Source organism: Montipora capricornis, chromosome 3 (genome assembly GCF_036669925.1).
Source record: "Montipora capricornis isolate CH-2021 chromosome 3, ASM3666992v2, whole genome shotgun sequence".
In the NCBI taxonomy this organism is placed as follows: Eukaryota; Metazoa; Cnidaria; class Anthozoa; order Scleractinia; family Acroporidae; genus Montipora; species Montipora capricornis.
The window spans coordinates 75,012,350-75,034,849 of NC_090885.1; the positions used below are offsets into that span (position 1 = coordinate 75,012,350).

Consider the following 22,500-nt stretch of genomic DNA (forward strand, 5'->3'; position numbering starts at 1 on the left):
AACAGAAGAAATCATGCTATTTTACAAAGTGATTTCAGTCAAGAGGTAAAAGAACTTGTTAAACTTAGTAAATTTCCAATTTTAAGCCTTTCAGCTTTGATAATGAGGCAGTTATTAGCCATCAAAAACTGATCAATTGGCAAAAGCGCCAATGATCGCATATAATTTGACCAGAATTTTCAAAGCATCATTGCTCAGGGATTACTTGGTATATCGCGTTCAGATTTTCAGAGATAGCTCATTGTTAAATGACTGATATGTACGTCTGCTATTTCTATCTGTTGAATTTTAATCATTTACTCGGTCCCGATAGAATACAAAACGAGATAAAAGTATCCGGAGTACGCGTTTGACTAAAAAGCCGAAAAACGTCAAGATGAGTGAAGAACTTTCAATATTCTGGTGCTTTCTTCTTGGTTGACTGATTAGAAAAATTGAAGAAAAGCAATAGCTTTGACGAGGCAAAAAAATGTAAAGGAACATTCCTCGATAAAATTGTTAAATATTCCTGTTTTGTGGCATTGCTTTTCAAGTTTAGCCGTTAGCTGTCGTTTCCGTAAACTCCATGACATCTATTGTAGCACAGAATACGAGAAAACCAATAAAATGAATTTAAGTCCCAGTGAGAGCTTTATTTGTATCCTTGTGTCCTTTGTCCCTACTAATTGTAGTATAAGGCGCGCGTACATGACGAAGTTGACGCAGGTAAAAGTAGCCGGACAATTAATGATGTGGCATGAAAATAAATTATGGAAGGAAAACACGAAAGCTTGTGAGGGAAAGCAAAAAGAAAACGCAAAAAATCGGGCAGTTTTCAACCGACACCTAAAATATGAGTGCCGCAGGTACAGCACGATTATTTTTAACCTATGATATTTCTCTTGTTTTTTGGAGTTCTCGTTGCCGCAGCTGCCGTCGTTTTGAATAATTCGCTTGAAAGTTCGTTGACGGTAACTTTGAGCCGTCATTTTTTTTATGGTCATCCCCTAACTGAAATTTTGTGGCACTTGTATTTTTATATTTAAAATCCGAATGGGTGTATTTTTTTATGTCATAATATAACATTAATATCTCATTAATGAACTGTCTTAATCCATTGCAATGAGCTTGGAAACTTCCCTCTTTAAAAGGCTCGTTTGGTGCCCCTGAGAATTATAATGTTGAATCATTTTTCTCTCGAAAAATTCCTTTTGTCTTTGCTGTTGCCAAATTCGAGTTCAATACCCTTGAAAAACAGGCAGCTGGTTGTCTTTTCTGAAACGTTTCTGGCCAGGATTGAACTTTTTTTTCAATAAGAAATCCCACTGGGTGAATTACTTTTAACGTAATTATTTTATGTGCGAGCCCAGTTGGTTTTTCCGCTTTTTTATTGGTTCTTGTTTCTTGAGGGCGGCAAGTCAAATGGAACAAACTGAATTGCAATGCGGAAAAAGCTTCATCGCAACTCCGGAAACACTTATCAAATTGCTTACGATCAAGTGCAAATTAAATTTGACGAAGGCGATTGGAAAAACGAATTAGTGATGGTTAACCATGGTTAAAGCGTGCAATTAGAGTTTCAGCGGTGGGGACTGTGCGGCAATAGCCGGATATAAGGTCAGTTTTTAAACTTTTATTGCGTACAAGGACAGGAGCTAAGTGGCACAGATTAAACTGAATACAAATATTGATTTCCATGTAACTAACAGGTGCCTGTTTAGAAAAAAGAAAGAAAGAAAAAAACAAAAAAAAAAAAAAAAAAAAGAAAGGAAGAAAGAAAGAAAGAAGGAAAGGAAAGGAATAGCCTTCAGTTATAACTCGGCGTGCTGCCTTAGTTGCACATTTCGTACTACAGTAACTTACGAAACCTTCTTACGTGTAAACTTTCGAGGCTGACTAACATTGTGAAGCTTTAACATACAAGAAAAATGGATCTCAAGCACATCCAGAACCAAAGTAACTAGATCCGTGGAACGGTCAGTGTTTATCAGTTCTTTTGACGTTGTTACTGTTCGTGGACTTCGGTTAATTTCAGTAAAGTCTGCATCTAGTTACTGTAGCAAGCGCTTCTTTTCTTTGCCCAAAATGACTAAGATGGGGTTTTTTGGAAGATTGGCTAGAATTTTCGAATATTCCAACTCAGACTTTTGAGGCGCACGACGATTTTGGACATTTTCTGAACAGATTTCCTAGATATTTCGGAAAAGTGGTGAGGGGTGCGTAGAAGTTTCGAAACCACATTGAAGAACGCTAGAATTTTTACTGATATGAGGAAGAGTCAACTGCAATATTGGAAATAACATAAAATTTGAAGATTTGCAACTTCTATCATTTTCGCCAAAGTTTGTTTGAGAATCATATTTTAAGCAAACTCATCGGATTCGCCTAAGAATTTCGGCTGAAGAAGGTTAACTACGTAATGTGAAGTTTTTGATCAGACCTGTCACGATTGCTAGAACTTTCGGACGAGGCAAAATAGCTACCTAGAAATTTCTACAGACCTCAGGTTCCTCTAGAATATCCTAACAGATAATGTTTTGTAGGACAGCTACTGTACAAACTCGCTAAACAAGCTTCTAAAGCATTGTGAAAACCATTAATCTTTTACATAATTCTGACAAGAAAAAGACATTCGGTAGTTGGTTGCCCCTGCTTTTTCAAGCGACAAGTCAGCTTAAGCTGTTTTTTACGAAATTGTCAAGCTTCTGTTATGTTTAAAGCCGCTTGGCGAAAGCCCAATCTTTGAGCCAAAACAGAAAGAAACATTCATCATTACTGGGTTGCCATATGGTAATCCCGTCGAAAAATGAGTAGCATTTTCCCGTTTTTAAAATTTTTTTTCTCCTCTGTCGGAAATCGGAAAAGTTGCACAACAGGGTTTTTCCTGGCACTCCTCTACTCAGTATAAAAGTAAGTATTGTCTTTGTGCCTAGAGTCTTCTACGCGTATCTTTGGTAGGTTTCAGGGGGTAGTAGAAATGCGTAGCTTTTATCCGGTGGACACAGTACAATATTTAAATAACCTGCAATGGCGGCGAAGCCGATGTAACGTGAATGGCGTTTTAGTGTATCTTTAAAGAAAATATAGCCTTATATGGAGCTCAAGAATGGAACAACAATTCGAGAAACAACATAAGAGGTGAAAAATGTGAACATCTTGAATCTTCAAAGCAACGAATAGTGGCCTTTGACAACATTTGCATCTTTATTAATGAATCATATATTGAACTGTGGTTATGAAATCAAGATTTCGGTTCAATATATGATTAATTTCATATATAATTTCATTAGTTAATTCAATCATTTCGGGAACATTAGAACCCACAAATGACCAGCTCCCAACGTCAGTGCCTTCATAGCTCAGTTGGTTAGAGCGTCGCACCGGTATCGCGAGGTCACGGGTTCAAACCCGTGACCACGCTTAACCTGACCTCGCGTGACCTGTTAAAAACTGCGAGGATCATAGCTTCACTTGATTTCATATTCGGCGTTCAATATATGATTCATTTCATATATCATTTCATTGGTTCAAATTAAATCTGTTGCATTTTCAATTGCAGTAATAATATCAGCCTTCAACCTGGGTCATCGTTAATTGGAGACACTGGCGAAGATGCAGACTGTTTTCTACATTGTACTTTGCGTAATAAATGGCATATTTTCGTTGACTGCAGTGCTTGGAAACTTCGCCACCCTAGGAGCAATCTGGAAATCTCCTTCATTGCACAGTCAGCCATCGAATGCGTTCATTTTTGGTCTTGCCATGTCCGATTTTGGAGTAGGGTTAATTGTTCAACCTGCTTTTATTGTCTGCTTGATAAATGAATATACACAGGAAAGCCGTTCCCGGGGAACGGCATGGACTGTGTTTAAATCAACACAAGCCGTTTTTGTGGCAATGACGGTCTTAACACTGACGTTGGTGAGCTTAGATAGAGTCGCGGCCTTAACATTCCATCTTAAATACAACTGTATCGTTACTTTTCGACGCGCCTGCTCTGCTTTATGCCTTACTTTTATAACAAGTATCGCCTATGGCATATCCCTTCCAATCTTTGAATTTTTGCATGGGGTGTTGTCGACCACTATAGTGTCTTCCTGTCTGGTCATTAATTTGTTGGCTTATCTCGTAATCTTCCGCATTGCTCGTCGGCATCATCTTGCAATCCAAGCCCAAGCAGTTGAAGTTAATCAACAAAGCGGTTCTACTTTCAATATGAACCGTTACAGAAAGTCCGTCATCAGTATGTTACGCATATTTATTTTGTTTATTCTGTGTTACCTCCCGTATAATTTCGTTAGAGTGTGTCTCAACTTTGAGGTCTGGAATCCTCCCCTCCCTCGTGACACAGTTCTCTTGGCTTTGCGATTTTCAGGCTCATTGGTCTATGCAAATTCATCACTTAATCCATTACTGTACTGTTGGCGTATACGTGAGCTACGATTGGGTATGAAAGGTTTCATGAAGTCCCTGTGTTGATTCAATTAAACTGGTTTCCTCTGCCTCTGCCATTTATTTGCGACCTTAAGATCTACGACGTCAACGTCGACAAGAACGTCACCTCAAAATATACCTTTGTTCTATATATATCACGAGTCTTTTGCGATTATTCCTTCTCGTTAACGTCATACAATGTCAGAAAAGTACCCTAAAACTGAAATAAATTAGTGAGTGGTTTCAAGTCAAAATAGAAAATGAACGATTTTCTTTTGATTGCTCACGTTATTGTCAAAACTTCAAATTTGGTGATTTCATGTCGCTGTTATGCAGTACCCCCCAAAATACGGGCCAAAATCCGTGCTGCACGAGCAGCACGAATATTTGTTTATTTTCTTTATATCATTGTGTTGTGGCGTTCACGGTTGTTGCCGTCGCCGTCGGCGTTTCTTAATTATATAAGTTCCCTATTAATTTTAAATCACGGTTGCGCTGGGCAGTAAGTTCTGCTTCATGTTCAAGGGAGTAACTGAAAAAAAAAACCTGAAAGTGGGCACAGAGTGGATGCTTCAAGCGGCCTTGAGGGGGAATGTGCTTCAGGTTGTGACAAGGTGAAAATCTTTTGGACTATTAGAGGAGCAGTGAAAGAAGAGAAAGTCAGCAACTGGAAGGAAAAAGCTCGACATGGAGAGTTCGTTCAACAAGCATCAGGTGTGGCTGGAGAGAGGAGTCTTGGGGATTTCTTAGGAATTGTTTTTTAAAGAAGGAAGCAGAACGCTTAATCCTGGTTACTCAAGCCCGAACAAGCTTTAAGAAGAACTGAATTCGATCAAGTACAGCATAGATAAGCCGTGCGAGACACCATTGTGTGAAGACTCCACTGAAACAGTGCGACATATTGTAAGTGAGGAAGCGTCACGACCAGGTGCCCTTGCGGGTACACTGAGCACTGTGCAGATTTTATGGGATAGACTGCACCGACAAGTGGTACGACTATCAACCCTTGTATGACTATCTACAAAGACAAGCAACTAAAGCACAATCGGCCAGATATTACTGTAATGAATGAAGACACACATGCAAGAGTGGACCGTCTTATCGACATAGCTGTGCCAGCGGACCAGATCAGAACATTATTACGACTGAGGAGGAAAGGGACCAGGACCTTGCATTCGAAAGGTATCAGGACCTAATTTTCAAAATTAAAAGAATTCCCAGAGCCCCAAAAGTAGCAGTGACACCCGTCGTGCTTGGTGCTCTTTGAAACATCTCGAAGAATGCAAAGACTTGGTATGCGAGGTTGGATCTGGCAAAGTGCTGCTCAACTATTGCGGAAAGTGTTGTGTCTCTAAGGTGCAGGAAGCTGCTGAGACATGACTAAGAAGATCCAGAAGAACATCTAAGAATTGGAGAGAATCACAGAATAACGATAATAACAATGAACTTTAATTTATTTACGTGTCAATTGTCAGTTTAAGGCCGAGGCACTAATCGAGGACACTCGAAAATCAAATCAAATCAAATCAGATCAAGTCAAATTGCAAAAAGAGGTCTTCGACTTTTTGAAGAAACGGTGGGCCAGGTCTTATTACTCTTATTTTCAAATTTTACTTAATACAACAACGTGACTCAATTCATTCACTTCATTGCAAAAATTGTTTTGTTACTTCTCACTTCAGCTGCGAATTGTTTATTTTTTCACTTTCTTTATTTTACAATCGCTTTTAAGAAAGTTACTGCTAAGTTGCACAGCCAGCAATTGCCTGCTCCATTGTTCAAATAAGAGCAAAACCCAAACAAAGGCAGTACACACTGTTGTTTTGTTATTATTGGAACCTGTAACCTCTTCTCAGACAGGATCTTAGTTTTATAATAATTTATTACAGAAACTAAGAAGGGGCTTTAGCTCAGCTACCATGCTCGTAGTTTCTAATACTAAACGGGGAATGACCTACAATGGCTTAAAATGCCGCTGTGTTTCAGGTCACAGGTCAGTGTTCATGTCACTGTGTTGCAGGTAGATAAACAACACCAAACACGTCTCCTAGCCTTAATCACAAGACAAAAATTTTGTCCAGGGGAAACTTTTAGCTTAGTTGTTCATCAGTGCACCAGGGACTTCTAGTATTGACGTGTGGAATGTGACCTGTGTTTTGGATCCTACAATGACCTGCAATGACCAATGAGCTACAAATAATAATAATTTAGTGATCATCATGACCTATTGTACTAACTATAGTGCTGAACATTAAAGCATTGCATAGCAGTGATTAAGGTTCTAATTTCAGCAACCATTGGTTCATACATGAAGTAGCAAACTACCAGTAGGAAATTGCAGTAGGCAGTGTAAGCTAAATGTCATATGTTACTCATAGCGACACTGGAAGTCTGCCACAGCATTAAAGGATCAGGTAAAAAGTGCGCACCGAGGGCCACAAGTTTATCAGTAACTGTAGTTAACTGTCATGTGCTACCCACGTAAAAATAAGGACCCGCGGCTTTAACCACCAAAAATAGGACCTGCAATAAGCATATACTAGTTTTTTGATGGAAGCTCACTGCATGTAAATCAAAGTGATAAAAACTGCAAAGCTTGTCACGTACATTGATCCGACAGAAGACATTCTAGGCTAGCTCCCAATAGACTTTCAAAAAGGTTGTAAAAACTCAACTGAAACAAATGAGAAGAGTCACCTGTATGAAAGTGATTGAAGCAAAATATTTAACAAAAGTGAAGGAATGGTGTGGCCAGTAATATAGGGGCTTGGTTACTTGGTTACGTAAGCATGTATTGTAGACTCTCGAGGAAAGTGACCTTCAATAAAAGTACCGGCACAACTGCACACGTCGAGAACCAAATATGTTGGAAACCCTCTCTTCTTGCAAGATTAAAAAATTTTCATGGGGTTGACAACAGGCTAGAAAGATCCTAGAGGACTATATTTTGTCTTGAGCGCACATTTGCAGAAGTTTCAATAACTTTTGAAGTAGATGCGTGGGCTAATCAATGTACGTGGCGGTCACTTTTGTCTTTTACAAGGGTTTGAGTGAAAATCAAGGCAGAGGCACATTTCTGACATTTCTGATGACTGGCTGCGTATGAATTCCTTGCACTTACAAACTCTGCAAAATTCATAAGCCGATTTGGCAATTTGGGATTTCTATTTTTTTTTTCGGAGTTTCTGGATTGTGGTCGTGCGAAAATTCCTCGCTTGAATAAACAGTCAACCGAGAAGTCATTTCCGCTTGCATCTGATTGGCTTGTTTCGCTTTGATGATTTGACAAATAAGCAGTGGGCAGAACTGAAGAACTGCAGGGATCGCTGCAGGCTGTTCCTTTCAAAACTAGTAACCAAGCCCCTATATATTTTGACCGTGCGCACCTTCTGTGGCAAAAGAAATTGTGCAGAGATTATAAAAGGAACCAGGCAAAGTGTTGTTCAAAGCCGGTCAATTTATTTGCTGCCTGATGGTTAATGCCAAACAGCCAGATAAACTTAAAATTCCGTGTTGTATGAAACGTTTCCTTCAAAGATAATTTTAAGGGCGATAAGAATGTTAATTATATGAAGAATACCGATAATTTCTGGCATTCACTCACGTAAATGATATCATTGATGCCCAGGGTTTACAATGGGGGCCCATAAGAAAGAATGTCAATTTTCAGATTTAGGATTATTAATTTAAAACGCAAGAGTCAAGTAGTAATAATGATAATGATAATGATAATGATAATGATAATGATAATAATAATAACAAACAACAAACCTGATATTAGTGTGCTGGACAAAATGAACACTTACGGAATGGTACGTCGTTTACGAATAATGCTATGATTCCTTTGTTACAGTAGAGTTGCATTATTGGCTTTATGGCGGACGCCCGATCTTTCAATGGTGAAAATAGCAGAGAAAGACTGGGAAGATCTCACTCTTTCATTCTAGCCTCACTCTAGTCCTGAGGGCCTCCCAGGGGGTGTCCCTTGTTCCCTTTAAAAATTTGCTTGTGTTCCTTTGTTCCCGAAACTACTTTTTCTCAGCTTTTTGATCCATGTTTTATCTTTCCTTTGTTTCGTAAGGTATTTTGTCTTTGTTCCCTGTTTCCGAGTTCAAATTAGCCATGCTCCCTTGTTCCCCAAAACCCCTGGGAGACCCTCAGTCCTTTGTGGTAACTGACCGAACGTCTTCAGTGACGCACAAATTCACAACTCATTTCTTGCAGATGTTGCCAACCCTATAGAGCAGCGGTCTAATCCTGGGAAACAAGTCATGAGTAAAAGCAAAGAGGAGTACGACGTCATTGTTAAATGGGGTGAGGGGGGGGGGAGGGGGGGGGTGAGGCAAGGATCCAATACTGAACGATTATTTTCTAAGCAAGTTTGCTGTTTAAAAGAAACAGGAAAAGTGAAAAATAATTCCGACTTCTTTATTGCGAAGTGGGTTGCAACAAAAGTGATCATTAAATTTGGCAAAGAAAATTCTTGATCCCCCCTTTCCGGAAAAAAAGTAAGATTGGTGATAAGTAAGCAGTCACAAGGTAAGGTCACTTTCAATATTTTAAGCCATTTTTTCCCAGCGTTGGTTTCTCAAAGTTTGGTTAGCGCTTGCCAGTGTTACGTTAAGGAACCTCTGAGATCAAAATATTTTATTTCGAAAAACAAAATTTCAACAACAAGGGACATAATATGTGTAAATCCTTTTGAAATAGCTTTTAACAGCGTACACAATTTGCGTAAAGTTGCCAAAATTGTCGGTCATTGCAAACTGTTTTATTTAGGATTCGACCCTTGCCGTCACTAGCTCGGCCGTGGGACGAACCACGTTTGAAACTTTGGACATTTTACGGCAATATTGAACTGAACTGGAAAGCCGCAAGTTATGTCAGGCGCGTACGTAGGGGTGGGGTGCCTCAGTCAACAACTTTGTCGTCATCATCGACGTTTGAATGAAAATCTTTAATGACTGTCATGAATATTGAATTCATTGCTGTATGTAATGTAACAGACATGCATGCATGCAGCAGTACAGAATGAACATATTGAGAAAACTATTAAAAACCGCACGAACATGAGTAGAAAATAGTCGAATGATTTCAAAGCAGTTTAAAAAAGCAATAGAACTTATAAAGAAAAGCTCACAATGCCGGATTAAATATTGTTGTTACACATATCAGATATCAGAATTGTTTAGATATCATATTTTAAGGACTGATAACTTAAGGTCCGCCCAAGCTTAAAGTGCACCCCCCCCCCCCCCTTCCCCCGAAGGAAAAGCTGCTTACGCGCCTGTATGTTCACTTTAGGATTTTTGACACCGGTTAGCGTTGACCATCCTTCGTGTAACTGGACCCAGGTCGACGAGAAAACATCGGTTAAATAGGTCTTAAATTACTTCTTCACGGATGCGGCATCGTAAAAACATTTCTTGGTATTGTTCTTTCATTATGTTTGATCTCTTTTCGATTTACTCTTGTTGTTAAATGGTTTGAAAACTGTAAATTCGTAGTCACGAATAAAATACCTTTAATGAACAAACTTCATGTTAATTCATTGTAAATCATTCCACAAGATTTACCTTCTCGACCCAACCTCTCTTCACAGCTTACCTACTCTAGCACCCTGTCCCATCTATACTGTCCACCGGCACTGTTCGGACCGACAAGTCCATTTAAGAAAGGCATGCGTTTTCTTGACTCCTAAATAAACAGTATTACCAGATAACAATAGCCAGTGTATGAGTGGATAAAACAAGTCAAACATTCCAGTGTTTGAGCGACTTTCGTACGGACCTTGAAAAAGTGTTCGAAATTTGTTTCACGGACCAATGTTTGGCAAGATTAAAACAAAGCTTCTCCTTATTCCCGCCAAAGAAACTCCTAATATGGGCAGTAAACAATACAATTGCCCAATCACATTACTGCATTTCAAATGAGGTCAAGCGAAATGTCGATCGAGGCCAGAAAGTTCCCTGGAGAGATGGCATTGTTTGCATCCGCGTTCGCTAAGCCAATGAAAATTCGTGCTCGTTTGTTTTTGTTCGATAAGCCAATTAACTGTTCTGCATATTTGTTTACGTTCTGTTTTCACGTTTCTTTTTCAAGGTCATATGAAAGTTGCTCTAATATGGAGGAAACACAGTCGAACCGCACTGGCAGTGGGAAGAGCCCAGTTCTTGTGAAACTTGTCCTTGTTGGGAAACTTGGAGTCGGAAAATCAGGTCTGGGAAGAAATATTGAACCTAATTAACCCTAGCTGAATTGGTCGTTAACTTTCTCACAGATCTCGATATCGAACTAGCCTTTGATGCTAACATTGTTGTTTAAATAGTAAATATTTTTTACTCTTTTGCTGTTAACGTCGCCTGGAATAGCGTTTTAAGTCTTGGGCTTAGTTTACAATTCCTTTTCAACAGTCTTGTCTTTCTTTCGATAGCCATGATTGTTCGTTTCCTAACGAAAAGATTCATTGGGGAATACGACCAAACTGTTGGTAAGTATTCAAAAGAAAGCTCTGCTTAAACTTAGCGACACCTTTGATATAATAAAGGGGTAGTATATCAATGTTTACACACGAAAGTAATTAAACTAGCATTATTTACACAGAGTTGAAAAAGCGATTGTGTTTTTGATCATTAAGAGTTAAACAGTATATTCCGCCTGCGGCGGTATTACAAACTCGGAAACGGTAATAGCACAGTAAATTTGGACCATTGCGGTGTTCTGGTGGCTTTATGTGCGATGTCCCGCAGGAGGAAGATGTGCAGTTGGCTTATCAAATTTCTGCGAGGCTTCTTGAGTTGGTTACAAAATAAATAGTAAACAAACCTTGTTGGTTTCCACTAATGGAGGGCTTTGCTCAAAATGCCAAGGATTTCTGTCACTTGCCTAAAAACATATTTTCATTAATAACTGATTTAAGGGCCGGTCGGGAAGGAGGGTCGTGAAGGGGTAAAATCAGGAATGGGATTTGGACTGGGAAAATGGGATTTCCTGCACTGGGACAAGGATTTAACCAGTGGGAATGGGATTTTTAGCTTTAGTGTTCTTTGACTTTATTATTCGACACCACTGCTTAACAGAGGCTATTTGTTTTAGCAAAGAAATAAGTTTCTTTATTACATCCGTTTAGAAATTACTGGTGATCCTTGCAATCTGATTGGCTCGCAGCAGTGCGATTTATTCCCAAATCACATTATTTTTTTCTCTAAATCGCACCATTTCCCCAGCCAATGAGAAAGGAACACTAAAACAAAACAACCAATCAGATTTCAAGGCTTGTTTAAGGTAACCTGTCAAATGGCAGGAAAATGAAAGACCAAGAAATCCATTGTGTGGCAAATTTTGCAACTTTTATTTCCAACTGGATCAATATTTTAGGGACTAAATAATTCTTGTGTGATTTTTAAATGGATGTAATAAAGTGGCAATTGTGATTTCAAATCCAACTCGCGCTGCGCTTGTTCGATTTTGAAATCACACGTATGATTTCAGACCAAATTGCTCTCCACTCAGGTCGACGGATATATTTGACCATTTTCCCAGCCTTTTGGAAACTGGCACGATTAGATACAGAATACAGAACAAGAAATATGTCTGCATATCCGATGATGTAATCAGCATTTCGTCAGTGTTCTAATAAAGAATAAAGTAATCTTTTAATAAGATAACAAAAAGTCATATACTCCTTGGATAGGCTGCCCGGAACACCTTAACTCGTCTCTTCTCGCCTGCTCGCAAAACAGGGACCATAGTGCACTCCAATTACCGTTATGTGTTAGTAGACCTCAGTAGACAGAGAACCAGTATATTTTTCGCCTCCGAGTGTGTTCTGTCAATTTTCCTGCTCAGGGGTTTGTTGTTGGTGTAGTAACATGTTTGAAGATGTTTGCACGTGGCGGGAGGGGTAAAAATGGCGTCCATTTCGCGGACTATGGTCATCCAAATCAAGTATATTAACGCAAAAAATTCGTAAGCTTCCGTTAAACTTAAGATTCTTCCCAAGAGACTACAAAAGATGATTACACAAACTGAGGAGTTGACGATTATCCTGCGACGACAGGTTTTGCGAACCATGAAATGGAAATGTTCTATGTGGACCAAATCGAACCAGGTAACCCCCAAAAAGAGCAATTTGTATTGAAAACTAATAACAGATGGGAATGCTGAAAGAGAATGGGTCACGCTCCTTGTTCATCCGATTGATTCAGCAATTGCCATCTTTTCAAAAAGGGACAGTAAATATCGTGTTTGAGAGGTCATCGTCTTCAACCTCAGGTTCATCGGATGCAACCTTTGAGACTTCTATCTCCACGAGCAACACAGGCAATGAATGACTTGTGTAAAACACCCAAAAAGCCAACAAGATATACATGGCTTAATCCCTTAGATTTGCACTTCCTCATGCGCAAAGCTCAGTGCCAGGTGAAAGTGCAGAGCACCCAGAAAGAGAGTCTTACGAACAGCCTGCAGAGGTTCTCATGATCACCTGCACTGATCAACGGGACGAGTACTGGTTGTGCAGTTGATACACGTAGTTTCAGTATGGTTATGCCAAAAAGGGCTGGAAGAGAAAAAGTGCTCACCAGAAGAATGAGAGATTTTCGTCACTCCAGGTGAAGGTATGTGTATCCAAACGGCATCAGTAAGCGGTTTTTTTTATTATGTACATCGGTTTGCAAACAAAAACCAGGACTGGGATTTTAGATTTGATGGTATCTGGGATTTGGACCAAGGTTAAGCTGGGAACTGGGATTTGGGGCAAATCAGTTTAGGCTGAAAACTGGGATTTGGTACCTCCCCCACTTCAACTTCACGACCCTCGAGCAGCCCAAAAATTTTCGTTCAACTTGCACCTGACATAAATTTCCATGCTTTTTTTGCGCTTTGTCCTTGCCACCACAACTGAAAATGTGACAGGAGCAGCCAAGCATTTTTGCCGGAGCAACGTGACCAATGTTTGAGCAGATTAAGTGCCATCTGCTTGAAAAAATCGTCTAATTCAAACGTGCGCCTCAAGAAGTTTGGCGCGCATTTTGTTGCTATTGGTTAGTACCAAGCGATACTGATGTCTCCATAATTCCTTTAGCAAAGGTCAGTGACACGCTGGCTAAAAGGATTGCAACTCTTGGTACAAGAACTACCTTTGATCAAGATTTATTAATGCCTCTCATAGGTCTAATTTACCATCACTATACGAAGATTGAAAATGTAGATGTACGATTGGAAATCCTGGAATCGGGTGACAAGGTAAGTTTAACGATTAACTTCATTAAATTGCCAGGAATAGTCTATGGCCCCTCATTGAAACGTTAACCACTGCGAAAGAAGTACTTCATCTTCTGCATTCTTGTCTTTTTAAAGCCAAGGAAACAGGAATTCGAGGTGACTTCATCCAGGCATTGGACTGAATAAATGAGGAATCGGTTCAGAATCTCCCCAGCCTCCCGCCACGTTTCTAAACTCTCCCTGTTTCCAAAGCAAATTCCCTCTTTCAACATTTATCATGCGTTGAAGTTCTAGCTCTTTGATTGGTCAGTGCATATCTCGTGAATAATAATACCGTTACCTGTGATGTCGTTCTCTAGCCATCTCTTTTGGCTGGAAGGACTCCCCACCCACTCGGTAGTTATGTCGCTCTCCGCAGTTCGTGCTCGCTGTTTAAAAACAAAGATAGCGGCAGTTTGTGCTCCATCCCGACGATCAAACGGGAAAATAGGGGATTGTGAACAATCTAGGAAGGACTTATTAAAGACGCAAAAAAGTGTTGGGTTTTAGATTTCGTTCTCTATGACTCTCTTTGGTTGACAGGATTTCATCGAGAGGAATGATGTTCATTCGCTTTGGGGAGACGTATTTTTTCTGGTGTATGCCATTAACGACCGCTTAAGTTTCAAAGAAATTATTGCGCTGAGAGAGCATTTGGTCAGTGTTCGTGCTGCAGATCAGCCATTTTTCCTGCTGATAGGAAACAAAAAGGACACAGAAAACGACAGACAAGAACAAGTCACCACTCGGGAGGGATATGAACTAGCCAAGGATATGAAGTGTTCCTTTTCCGAGTTGTCTTCGAAGACCAGCTTCGAAGATGTGGAAAAAGTATTTTTGCAGGCAACCGGGGCTGTAATGAGACGCAAAATGAGTCAACAAGCTTTGAATGGAGTGAAACAGACATCTCACAAGAGGATTATGGAGATAATCGAGAAGAACACCGGCAGAAACAGAGCCATGTCGAGTGTTAAGGAAACCATTGATGAGTACTGTGTGACGCGATCCCGGGAACTTGAGCAAGAGTTGTCACGTGATCGCAGCAACACTTATGCGTGAACAGAAACCTCAGTTATTTCGCCGTTTTGTTCTGGAGGTCATTTTAGCATGGTAGAGATTGGCAATGGGCCATTTCAAGAGAAAATCATTCCCCTTATTTTCTCTTGGTCATTTCCAATTACGACGCTGAGAACTGCCTTGCAGTTTTAATAATAGACTTTTGTAAAAAAATTACATTAATCCAAGAGAAAGTCATTGTTCCCACCATAACGCTCAATGTCAAAGAGTAACCACAGTAAGTTCAAAGGTTTCTTTTTTACAAAGCACTGTATCACGACTTTATTTCTACTTTTCGCTTAAATAAATCAAATTATGATCAAAATAAAGGTTGGTTATAGACCTTATTCATAAATGGCGGTCACATTTTTAATTCTTTTGTCCATGTGCAAATTAGCCTACCAAGCCTCATTTTAGAGCAAGAATTCTTTTCAATTCACTGTAGGGTATCGAGGCTTGGTAGGCTAATTTGCACTTCGACAAAAGAATTAAAGATTGACCGCCATTTATGAATAAGGTCTATATTTAGCAATAATGTACTGTTAACGGCTTAATAACTACAGTAATAAATTTTATATAATATTAATAGTAATAGCCGTACTCATATCTCCCTTTTAATACAATAGTGTCATTCTACGACAGTCATTTCTTTACAAAAAAAAAACAAAAAAAAAACAAAAAACAAAAAAAAAAAAGCAAAACACAAACTATTATGTTAGGAACTCAATCATAGTTGAAAACAAGTTTTACTTTTTATGAACAACGACAAAAAGGCGAAATATTTGATCATTTGACACGTCATTGACAAAATCCCCAGTCATGCAATGTTTGCGAGCTTTCGACTGGTTAATCTTTCATTTGGTCGCAGGGACGTTAACATGAAGGGACTCAGTCTTGGGACTTGTACTACTAATTTAAACAAGTTTGACTGATCGTAGGAAGCAGACTTGACTGATTTTGAGTTAGGCTTTCCGATGAAATTAGCTACGGAGTTCACACGAGGGTACTTGGTTCCTGGGACTGGTTGCTGGCAACAGTCCCATGGACTAGTTCCCTCGTATGCGCCGAACCTTATAGCTCATTAGCAAAAAAGTTTATAAGGCTGACAGGGTGACATTACGAATAGAGTTCATTTCATAGAACCAGCAGGGTTTGCACAGGGTTCATCGCCTCACCCTAATGTGTCTCTGGGTTTAACCCGCAGGCGACGCCAAAAGTGGACTGAATTTGTGTTTGCCTTTACCCTGCACCATGGGGTTGTCCACGGGCGTGAAGCAGATTCTACCTCATAGCTACGTCTCCAGGTCAGCTTGAGTATTATTGTTACAGTATAGAACAAGCAGGACGACAGGTTGTTACATATTGTCTCAAAACGTACACAGCAGACTGTAAATTTGTCTTTTATACATGCGTACGTATCTTATCACGCTGTTGTTTGGACAGACTTCCTTCTGAAAGGCATCGTCTTCAGCCCTTTCACTTTCGCCCAAGAAGAAGGTGACTTGATTTCCTTGTGTGTAGTCAATGGACTTGAAGGAAAATGAGGAGGCGAAATGATTGTGAGCGAATCTTGCCCAGGATGCGCACTCAGATACTGTCTCAAAATGTCATTAAACATGTTCATAGTGTCTCCATAATTCTCAGATATCGATATCTCATAAAATCCGCAGTTAAGTGAATAGGTTAGCCGTGATCCATCGGTCTCTCGCACTGTTCTAAAGTGTTCTAAGTCTGTCTTGGTCCCAGTGATAATAATACTGCTGGAATCCAGAGTTCGATATCGCCGGATGTATTTGGCGATTTTCCCAGCTTCTTGGAAACTGGCACGATCAGTTACAGAATACAGAACAAGAAAGATGTCTGCATATCCGATGATGTAATCCAGCTTTTCGTCAGTGTTCTAATAAAGAATAAAGTACTCTTTTAATAAGATAACAAAAAGTCAGATACTCCTTGGATCGGCTTCCCGGAGCACTTTAACTCGTCTCTTATCGCCTGCTCGCAAAACAGGGAACCCTTGCCGGTTTCCATGCCTCCCTCCCTCGCCTTTCGCTTTGGTGTTCTCCATTCCCCGAGAATCCCCTTCCCCCTGTTTCCCTTTGAACTTAGCTTGGATGGCATGGTCTGTGATATATATTTGAAACTTCGGTAGGCTTTACCGAAAGCCTGAGTAATCATGAGACTAAGGGTGCCTTTTTTTGGGAAAATCCAAAAACGGATTTCTGATCTCGGATCAATGGATTCTTCAGCGTCAAAAAACGCAAAATCCGAAAAAGGATTATTTTCCATGACAACGCAAACAAACAAACAAACCCAGAGTTGTGTGCAAATTTTAAAAAGAAGCAAAAATTAGCAATTAAGTTTGTTTTGGATAAATTCTTAAATGAAAATGCCACCAGAAAAAAAATACCTTAGCGATTGATTTTTTGGTGTAGGAAAGGTGCTAACAATATTATTGCTGTCAAGAAACTATTAGTGTAATTTCTGGTGTGAAATTTGCAGGAAACCTAACTATTTGCGACCTTCATGTCTTCGATCGTACGGTAAAAATGGCGCGAGGAAAACATTTGGGCTGAACTGTCATGTACGGTAGTTGTTGTGTATCGTTTTTGCATGGGAAACCGCTTGTCAAAAATACTTTTTTCAAATCCTTTCCCAAAAAAATTGCTGAAGTGATGAATCTCAAAAATCCGGATTTAGATTTAATCCGAAGTATCCTCCTGGAGTGTGGATACTTTGGATTCATGATCCGTTTTTGGATTTCGCCAAAAAAACGCAAAATCCGTTTTCGCAATCAAGAATCCGTTTTCGGATTTTCCCGCGAAAACGCACCCTAAGCATACACGTGCAATGGAGTGTTACTGTCATACGTCATCGGCATAAGGATACACAGTAAGAATGATCGATCTTCGCAGCAAAAACGTAAGCGACACACCTCCAAAGCGAATTTCAAAGACCTTTGGGTTCTGCTACGGTAGACCCCTTTTTGAGGCCGTGTCAATAACATGCCTCTTCCCACTCGACCCTTGTGAAAGTCACAGGCCCCGTATCTTTTCCCTTTGGCTTAAACCCTTCATTTTCACCCGCCATGTTCTCCAAACGATGATCAAAAAGCTATAGACATGAATATTAAACAGTCAAGAGAATGTATGAGCCACATGACGTGACTCACGGACCATGTTGAACAAAGAGACGAAGACTGCGTTGGTGTCCCCCCTCAGTATAATGGTCACCAAATATATCATCTTCGTGCAAAGAAGGAGAGCGGGCTATTTCCTCCCACCTAACAACCTAGTTATAATATGGAACAAGAAGTGCAAGAGGAGAAGAGGAAAAAAATAATTTATATATACCTTGCCAGCTGTGTCAAGAATGTCCAAAGCTACAAATTCCCCATCTACGTCCACATGATGTCTTGTAGTTGTTTCTGTGAAAATTGAAAACGCAAGTGGCTGTTGAATTTGAGAATAGACACCTAAACATTACAAATGAAACTGAAAATTTCATCAAATTGAATTGAATTGATAAGTTAACTCAATTTAATGGAATTGAGTTAACAAAGAGGTAGACCAGGCAAATCACATGCAAACTGCAAGTAATTAGTCAGGCCAGGATTCAACGTGTTTATTCTTTAGCGATGCCCCATATCGCGTGAGAAGCATGGAAATGGGAAAACTTCGATATAACTGTTTTGAATTAATCACCATCACATATACGGCATTACGACACAACTTACAGGTCCCCGCTGTGAGAAATTCGTCAAAACACAAAATTCTATCTATTATTCTAAGTGACAATAAGCCGCTTATTGTCTGTTTTCTCTTTTCAGTTGTTGAATACAAACAATTTTGTCTGCATATCCCGTTCATCAATTTAAACTGTAAAAGGTTTGGAAATGACTCCAAAACCGAAATATTCTTAGGATCATTGTATTCTATTCGCGGAAATTTATCCTGTGGTAATGAGGAGGAACTGTACGGCAATTTAAAAAAAGAATACTCACCTAGTGTTTGGTCATATTCTCCGATGAAACGACGAGTCAAAAAACGAACTGTAAGGGCTGAAAAATAAACAAACAACGAAAAAATAAACAAACAAACAAACAAACAATAACTAAAGTAAAATAAACAAACAAACAAAAAAAACGTTCGTATGAACAAAGGCCGAGAAGGGAAAAAAAAGGAAAGTGTTCTATATGTTGCTTTTGAAGGACTCGTGACATTATCAAGTTTTCAACCTCGAAACTCGAGTTTCTAGTGCGTTCTGATTGGCCCACGTAATCTCGGTTAGCAGCTCATATTATATATTTTGACTGTACTATAGCGTAAGTATTGCTAAGCTGAAAAAATCTGTGCGACGCCGGGGAAGCGAAACTTCAACTATCCAAACGTTGAACATTTCTCATGCAAAATGAATCGAAACTTATTTCATTCCAGGTTGTTATTCGTTTTACTTCCCTCGAGCTCCCTCTTTCTCTCGTCATCAGCTAGTGTGTTTCACAAGTTTTTATTCTCAGGACGAGCCCGTATTTAAGACATAACATAATCTTAAGAGTCTTAAAAATCCTCAGAATACGCAAAGTGGCCTTGTTTTTGAGAAGGGACAGTTGTCACTGATGATTTGACAGCCGAGCCGTATTTGGTTTTGACTGGATGGAAAATCCGAGACTTTTGAGAGGTTATAAAAAAAAATTCAGTCTGTTGGACCCTGCTGAGATTTTTGTTTTCCAAAATCAATTGAGCATTAAATGTCTGAAGGTAGACGAAGTTTGAGATCAGCAGGACTTAATTGATTGTATCCATTTTTCAATTTACAGTGCCGGTAGAAATGAGCTTAAAAACGCAAAAAGGCTTCTTAATCCTGCCATCCTTGCATTGTACAATCATGTAGATATATCACACTCACTTTGTTGAAAACTGAGTAATCTCCTTTGTTAAACCGAACCCGATGAAACCATACTGATTGCCAAGTGCTGAGTTTTAAGTTTAACGACATTTTCGAAACATTCGATACTGAGAAAATAGCTGTGGACACTTAAATGATTAAATAAAGATGCCAATGAAATTTATGTTTTGCTGTCGTATATAGCGATAAGGGTTTCTGACACAAAAAGCTTCCATGAAGAACTGGTAAACATCTACAAAATAACAAACGTCGCCAGTTGAAATTGTCAGAAACTACTGCTTCGTTACGTCTTTAAAAATAAGGCCATTGGTTTCTTGTATAATGCCAAAGTACAACTAAGAAACCGCAAATTGTCTCTAACAGTTAGCCCTGTTACTCTTAATTTTTAAGCAATCAATTAAATCTTTTGACCTCCACTTTTGCTGCTGTCATACCTGTCTTGCCTACGCCATCCTGTCCCAGAACAGCGATCCGAATATTTCTCGGGCCGGCCTGGCTGCTTAATTTTCTTCTGTTCTTCATAACTTGCCTTCCCGAATCCTTGTCTGTGGAATGATCTGATGAAGAAGCAAACGGCACGTTATTTTACGTCAAAACACCCGAGACTAATTTTAGCTGCAACACAAATGAGCGGATCTTGATTGTTTTCAACACAGCCAGGGGCGAAAAACTGAGTTCCTCCAACGTAACCATTGTAAACTGTACAAGCAGCCATGGATGAAATGTTGCCTGACTCGAGCGAGGCAGAAAAAAACTGAAAAGAATAAATGTCAAGAAGACTATTTTGCCTTCTTAGGCATTTTTTGTGACTGTGCAAATCACATGTTTTAATATTTGTCGTCGATTGCCTAGTAAACGCTCCGTCAAGAAACACATAAACATTTCTAGGCAGCCATCTGCTGTAAAAATATAATTGGGCAACTTCGATTTCTTTTAGCAATCTTTGAAATTTATCCCATGGTGCAAACTCGCAAAATTTCATATGTTAAGTTCAGTGAACCCTTAAACTATATGCTTTTGTGACCGGGATTGAATGGTTGCTTACCTTAATTACAACAGACCTTAGACCTCCTCTATCTGGTTTAAACTCGTTCGATCTTAATATCAAAGCCGAGTTTGAGTTCAAAGTGGGAACAATATTTTCGTACCACAGTATTGGTCAGGAGCAAGTTCAAAGTGAAGTGATACAAAAGTAACTCTTAACCTTTAATTAATGCCGATTGTAAGACAGGCACCACGGGCACCCATAAAACGTGACTTGTAGTTAATGACCGTAAATAAACCGTGATTATCAATCTGTGCTTGTAAATATGTTTATCTTGGCTATCGCACGTGTTTTTATTCCACGTGGCGAAAACAGTAACAGTTGTTACTGTATCGCAGACGCTAAATACAAGGTGTTTGAAATCTTTGCGGCGTTTGGACAGCTTGGAAGTTGTCCACACCACCCCATTTTACTTTGTTAATGACGGTGAGCCGCGTCTTTCTGGTTGGGAAATCGTTGCTGTTTGAATCTCAAGGATAATTGTTTCAACAAAAGATATGCTTAAGATTGCAAAAATATTTAAGTGAGATGCAGTCTTGGAAAAAAAGAAAGCTAAACAATGAATAAAACTTGAACACGCAAGCGAGTGAATCTTCATTATTCTTAATTTAATGTATTTATATTATTAATTAATTATATATTATAATTTACTTGTTTGTTTTCTTTAATGTTAATTATGCAGACGAAGATTTTCAACAGCTAATATATAAAATTCATTACAAAAATTTGGATCATCTCAGTGGAAAAAAAAAGTTGACCGTCTTGTTAAGATTGAAACTCGTCCCTGACTTTCAGTCATCTCCTCTGACGAAGGCGGAAACGCTCAAAACGTCAGCTTTTTTATCTCCCTGCTGTGTGTAATTAATTTTTGTCATCGAAGATAATACAATTAAATTCTAGGATTTCAAACTTCCTCTGACGAACAAGAACAGTTTCTCTGCAAACTAACTTGAAAATTCATGATTTGGTTTGGTCTAAAATTTGCCACAATTTTATTGATATATGCCTGTTCTTTTTTAAGATGCGTCGCTTAATTAACTATAGCTGCATATAGATGCTGGCATCTGAGAACGTCCTGACAGTCTCTCAAGATTAGGAATAAGACTTAATTGAAAAACAAATTTATTGAATTAGGTAAAATCGTCACAAACAGGAAACTATTAATTAAGTGGTCCTGTGGTTTTTGGATAAGTACTTAAATGGCTCGAAGGTACAAAAATCAACTTTCACTTGTTTGACCTGTAATGAATGCAGCATTAGTGACAACAAAGAAACGGGCGGCCATGTTGGAGGAGAAAAAGCGTAGGCGCTAGTCACGTGATTGCACATTGTCCGCATGATTTTCACGATTGTCTCATGTTATACACATCATGTTATAGAAATGAAACCACTTTTGTATAGGAACGTTTCAAGATTCTGTCCTAAGAGAACAGAGTCAATTCCAGATGTCTTGAATTGAACAAGTACAAACAAATAAACCCGATTAGGTGAGTTCCTGGAACTCATCTCTGAAATCATCTACAATGTTCTAGAGGATCCTAGAGTGTTCCAGAAAGTTCTCACTGTTCCATTTGTAGTCATTTGGGGAGTCAAGGAACGACGACGGCAACCTCAACGACAACGTCACAAAACAAGAATATCATTGGTTGAAAAAAGGAAGTACGATCGTGCTGCTCGTGCGGCACGCATTTTACTAAATATTTTTGCGTTTCTTTGTGTAACAACGAGGGTATTAAAATTCCCCAAATATCGAGGTCTTAACAGCAACGAGAGCATGCAAATGCACGAATGCAATTAAGTTTTAGGATAATTCGCCT

At 39.2% G+C, this 22,500-nt stretch overlaps 3 protein-coding genes across 6 annotated transcripts in view; 2 read left to right on the top strand and 1 right to left on the bottom strand.

The window, feature by feature from the left end:
• The first annotated feature begins 2,586 nt into the window (after positions 1-2,586).
• Positions 2,587-6,664, top strand: LOC138044126 (beta-4C adrenergic receptor-like). Its single transcript, XM_068890786.1, has one exon. The coding sequence runs from the start codon at positions 3,592-3,594 to the stop codon at positions 4,456-4,458; it is 867 nt and encodes a 288-aa protein (XP_068746887.1). The 5' UTR covers positions 2,587-3,591; the 3' UTR covers positions 4,459-6,664.
• Positions 6,665-10,512: 3,848 nt separating this feature from the next.
• LOC138044128 (ras-related and estrogen-regulated growth inhibitor-like) lies at positions 10,513-14,751 on the top strand. The gene is made up of 4 exons (XM_068890792.1): positions 10,513-10,631; positions 10,847-10,903; positions 13,586-13,659; positions 14,221-14,751. Exons 1-4 carry the CDS (start codon positions 10,538-10,540, stop codon positions 14,734-14,736), a joined length of 741 nt encoding a protein of 246 aa, XP_068746893.1. The 5' UTR covers positions 10,513-10,537; the 3' UTR covers positions 14,737-14,751.
• A 1,328-nt stretch (positions 14,752-16,079) lies between these two features.
• The window catches only part of LOC138044127 (ras-related and estrogen-regulated growth inhibitor-like), a 17,337-nt gene continuing 10,916 nt past the window's right edge, over positions 16,080-22,500 (bottom strand). For 3 of the 4 annotated variants that reach the window (XM_068890787.1, XM_068890788.1, XM_068890789.1), the window contains 4 exons: positions 20,073-20,195; positions 18,737-18,793; positions 18,087-18,160; positions 16,080-16,633 (listed from right to left, as the gene is read on the bottom strand). In XM_068890787.1, the coding sequence (XP_068746888.1) occupies positions 16,157-16,633; positions 18,087-18,160; positions 18,737-18,793; positions 20,073-20,195 (731 nt within the window). In that variant the 3' untranslated portion in view covers positions 16,080-16,156. Of the gene's footprint in view, positions 16,634-18,086; positions 18,161-18,736; positions 18,794-20,072; positions 20,196-20,683; positions 20,834-22,500 lie in introns of those variants that run through there. The other variant, XM_068890791.1, reaches the window with a different exon arrangement.

Coding starts and splice junctions, on each gene's coding strand:
- LOC138044126 (XM_068890786.1), top strand. CDS start 3,592: ATGCAGACTGTTTTCTACATTGTACTTTGCGTAATAAATGGCATATTT.
- LOC138044128 (XM_068890792.1), top strand. CDS start 10,538: ATGGAGGAAACACAGTCGAACCGCACTGGCAGTGGGAAGAGCCCAGTT. Junction 10,904..13,585: donor GGAATACGACCAAACTGTTG/GTAAGTATTCAA, acceptor TGCCTCTCATAG/GTCTAATTTACCATCACTAT. Junction 13,660..14,220: donor TCCTGGAATCGGGTGACAAG/GTAAGTTTAACG, acceptor TTTGGTTGACAG/GATTTCATCGAGAGGAATGA.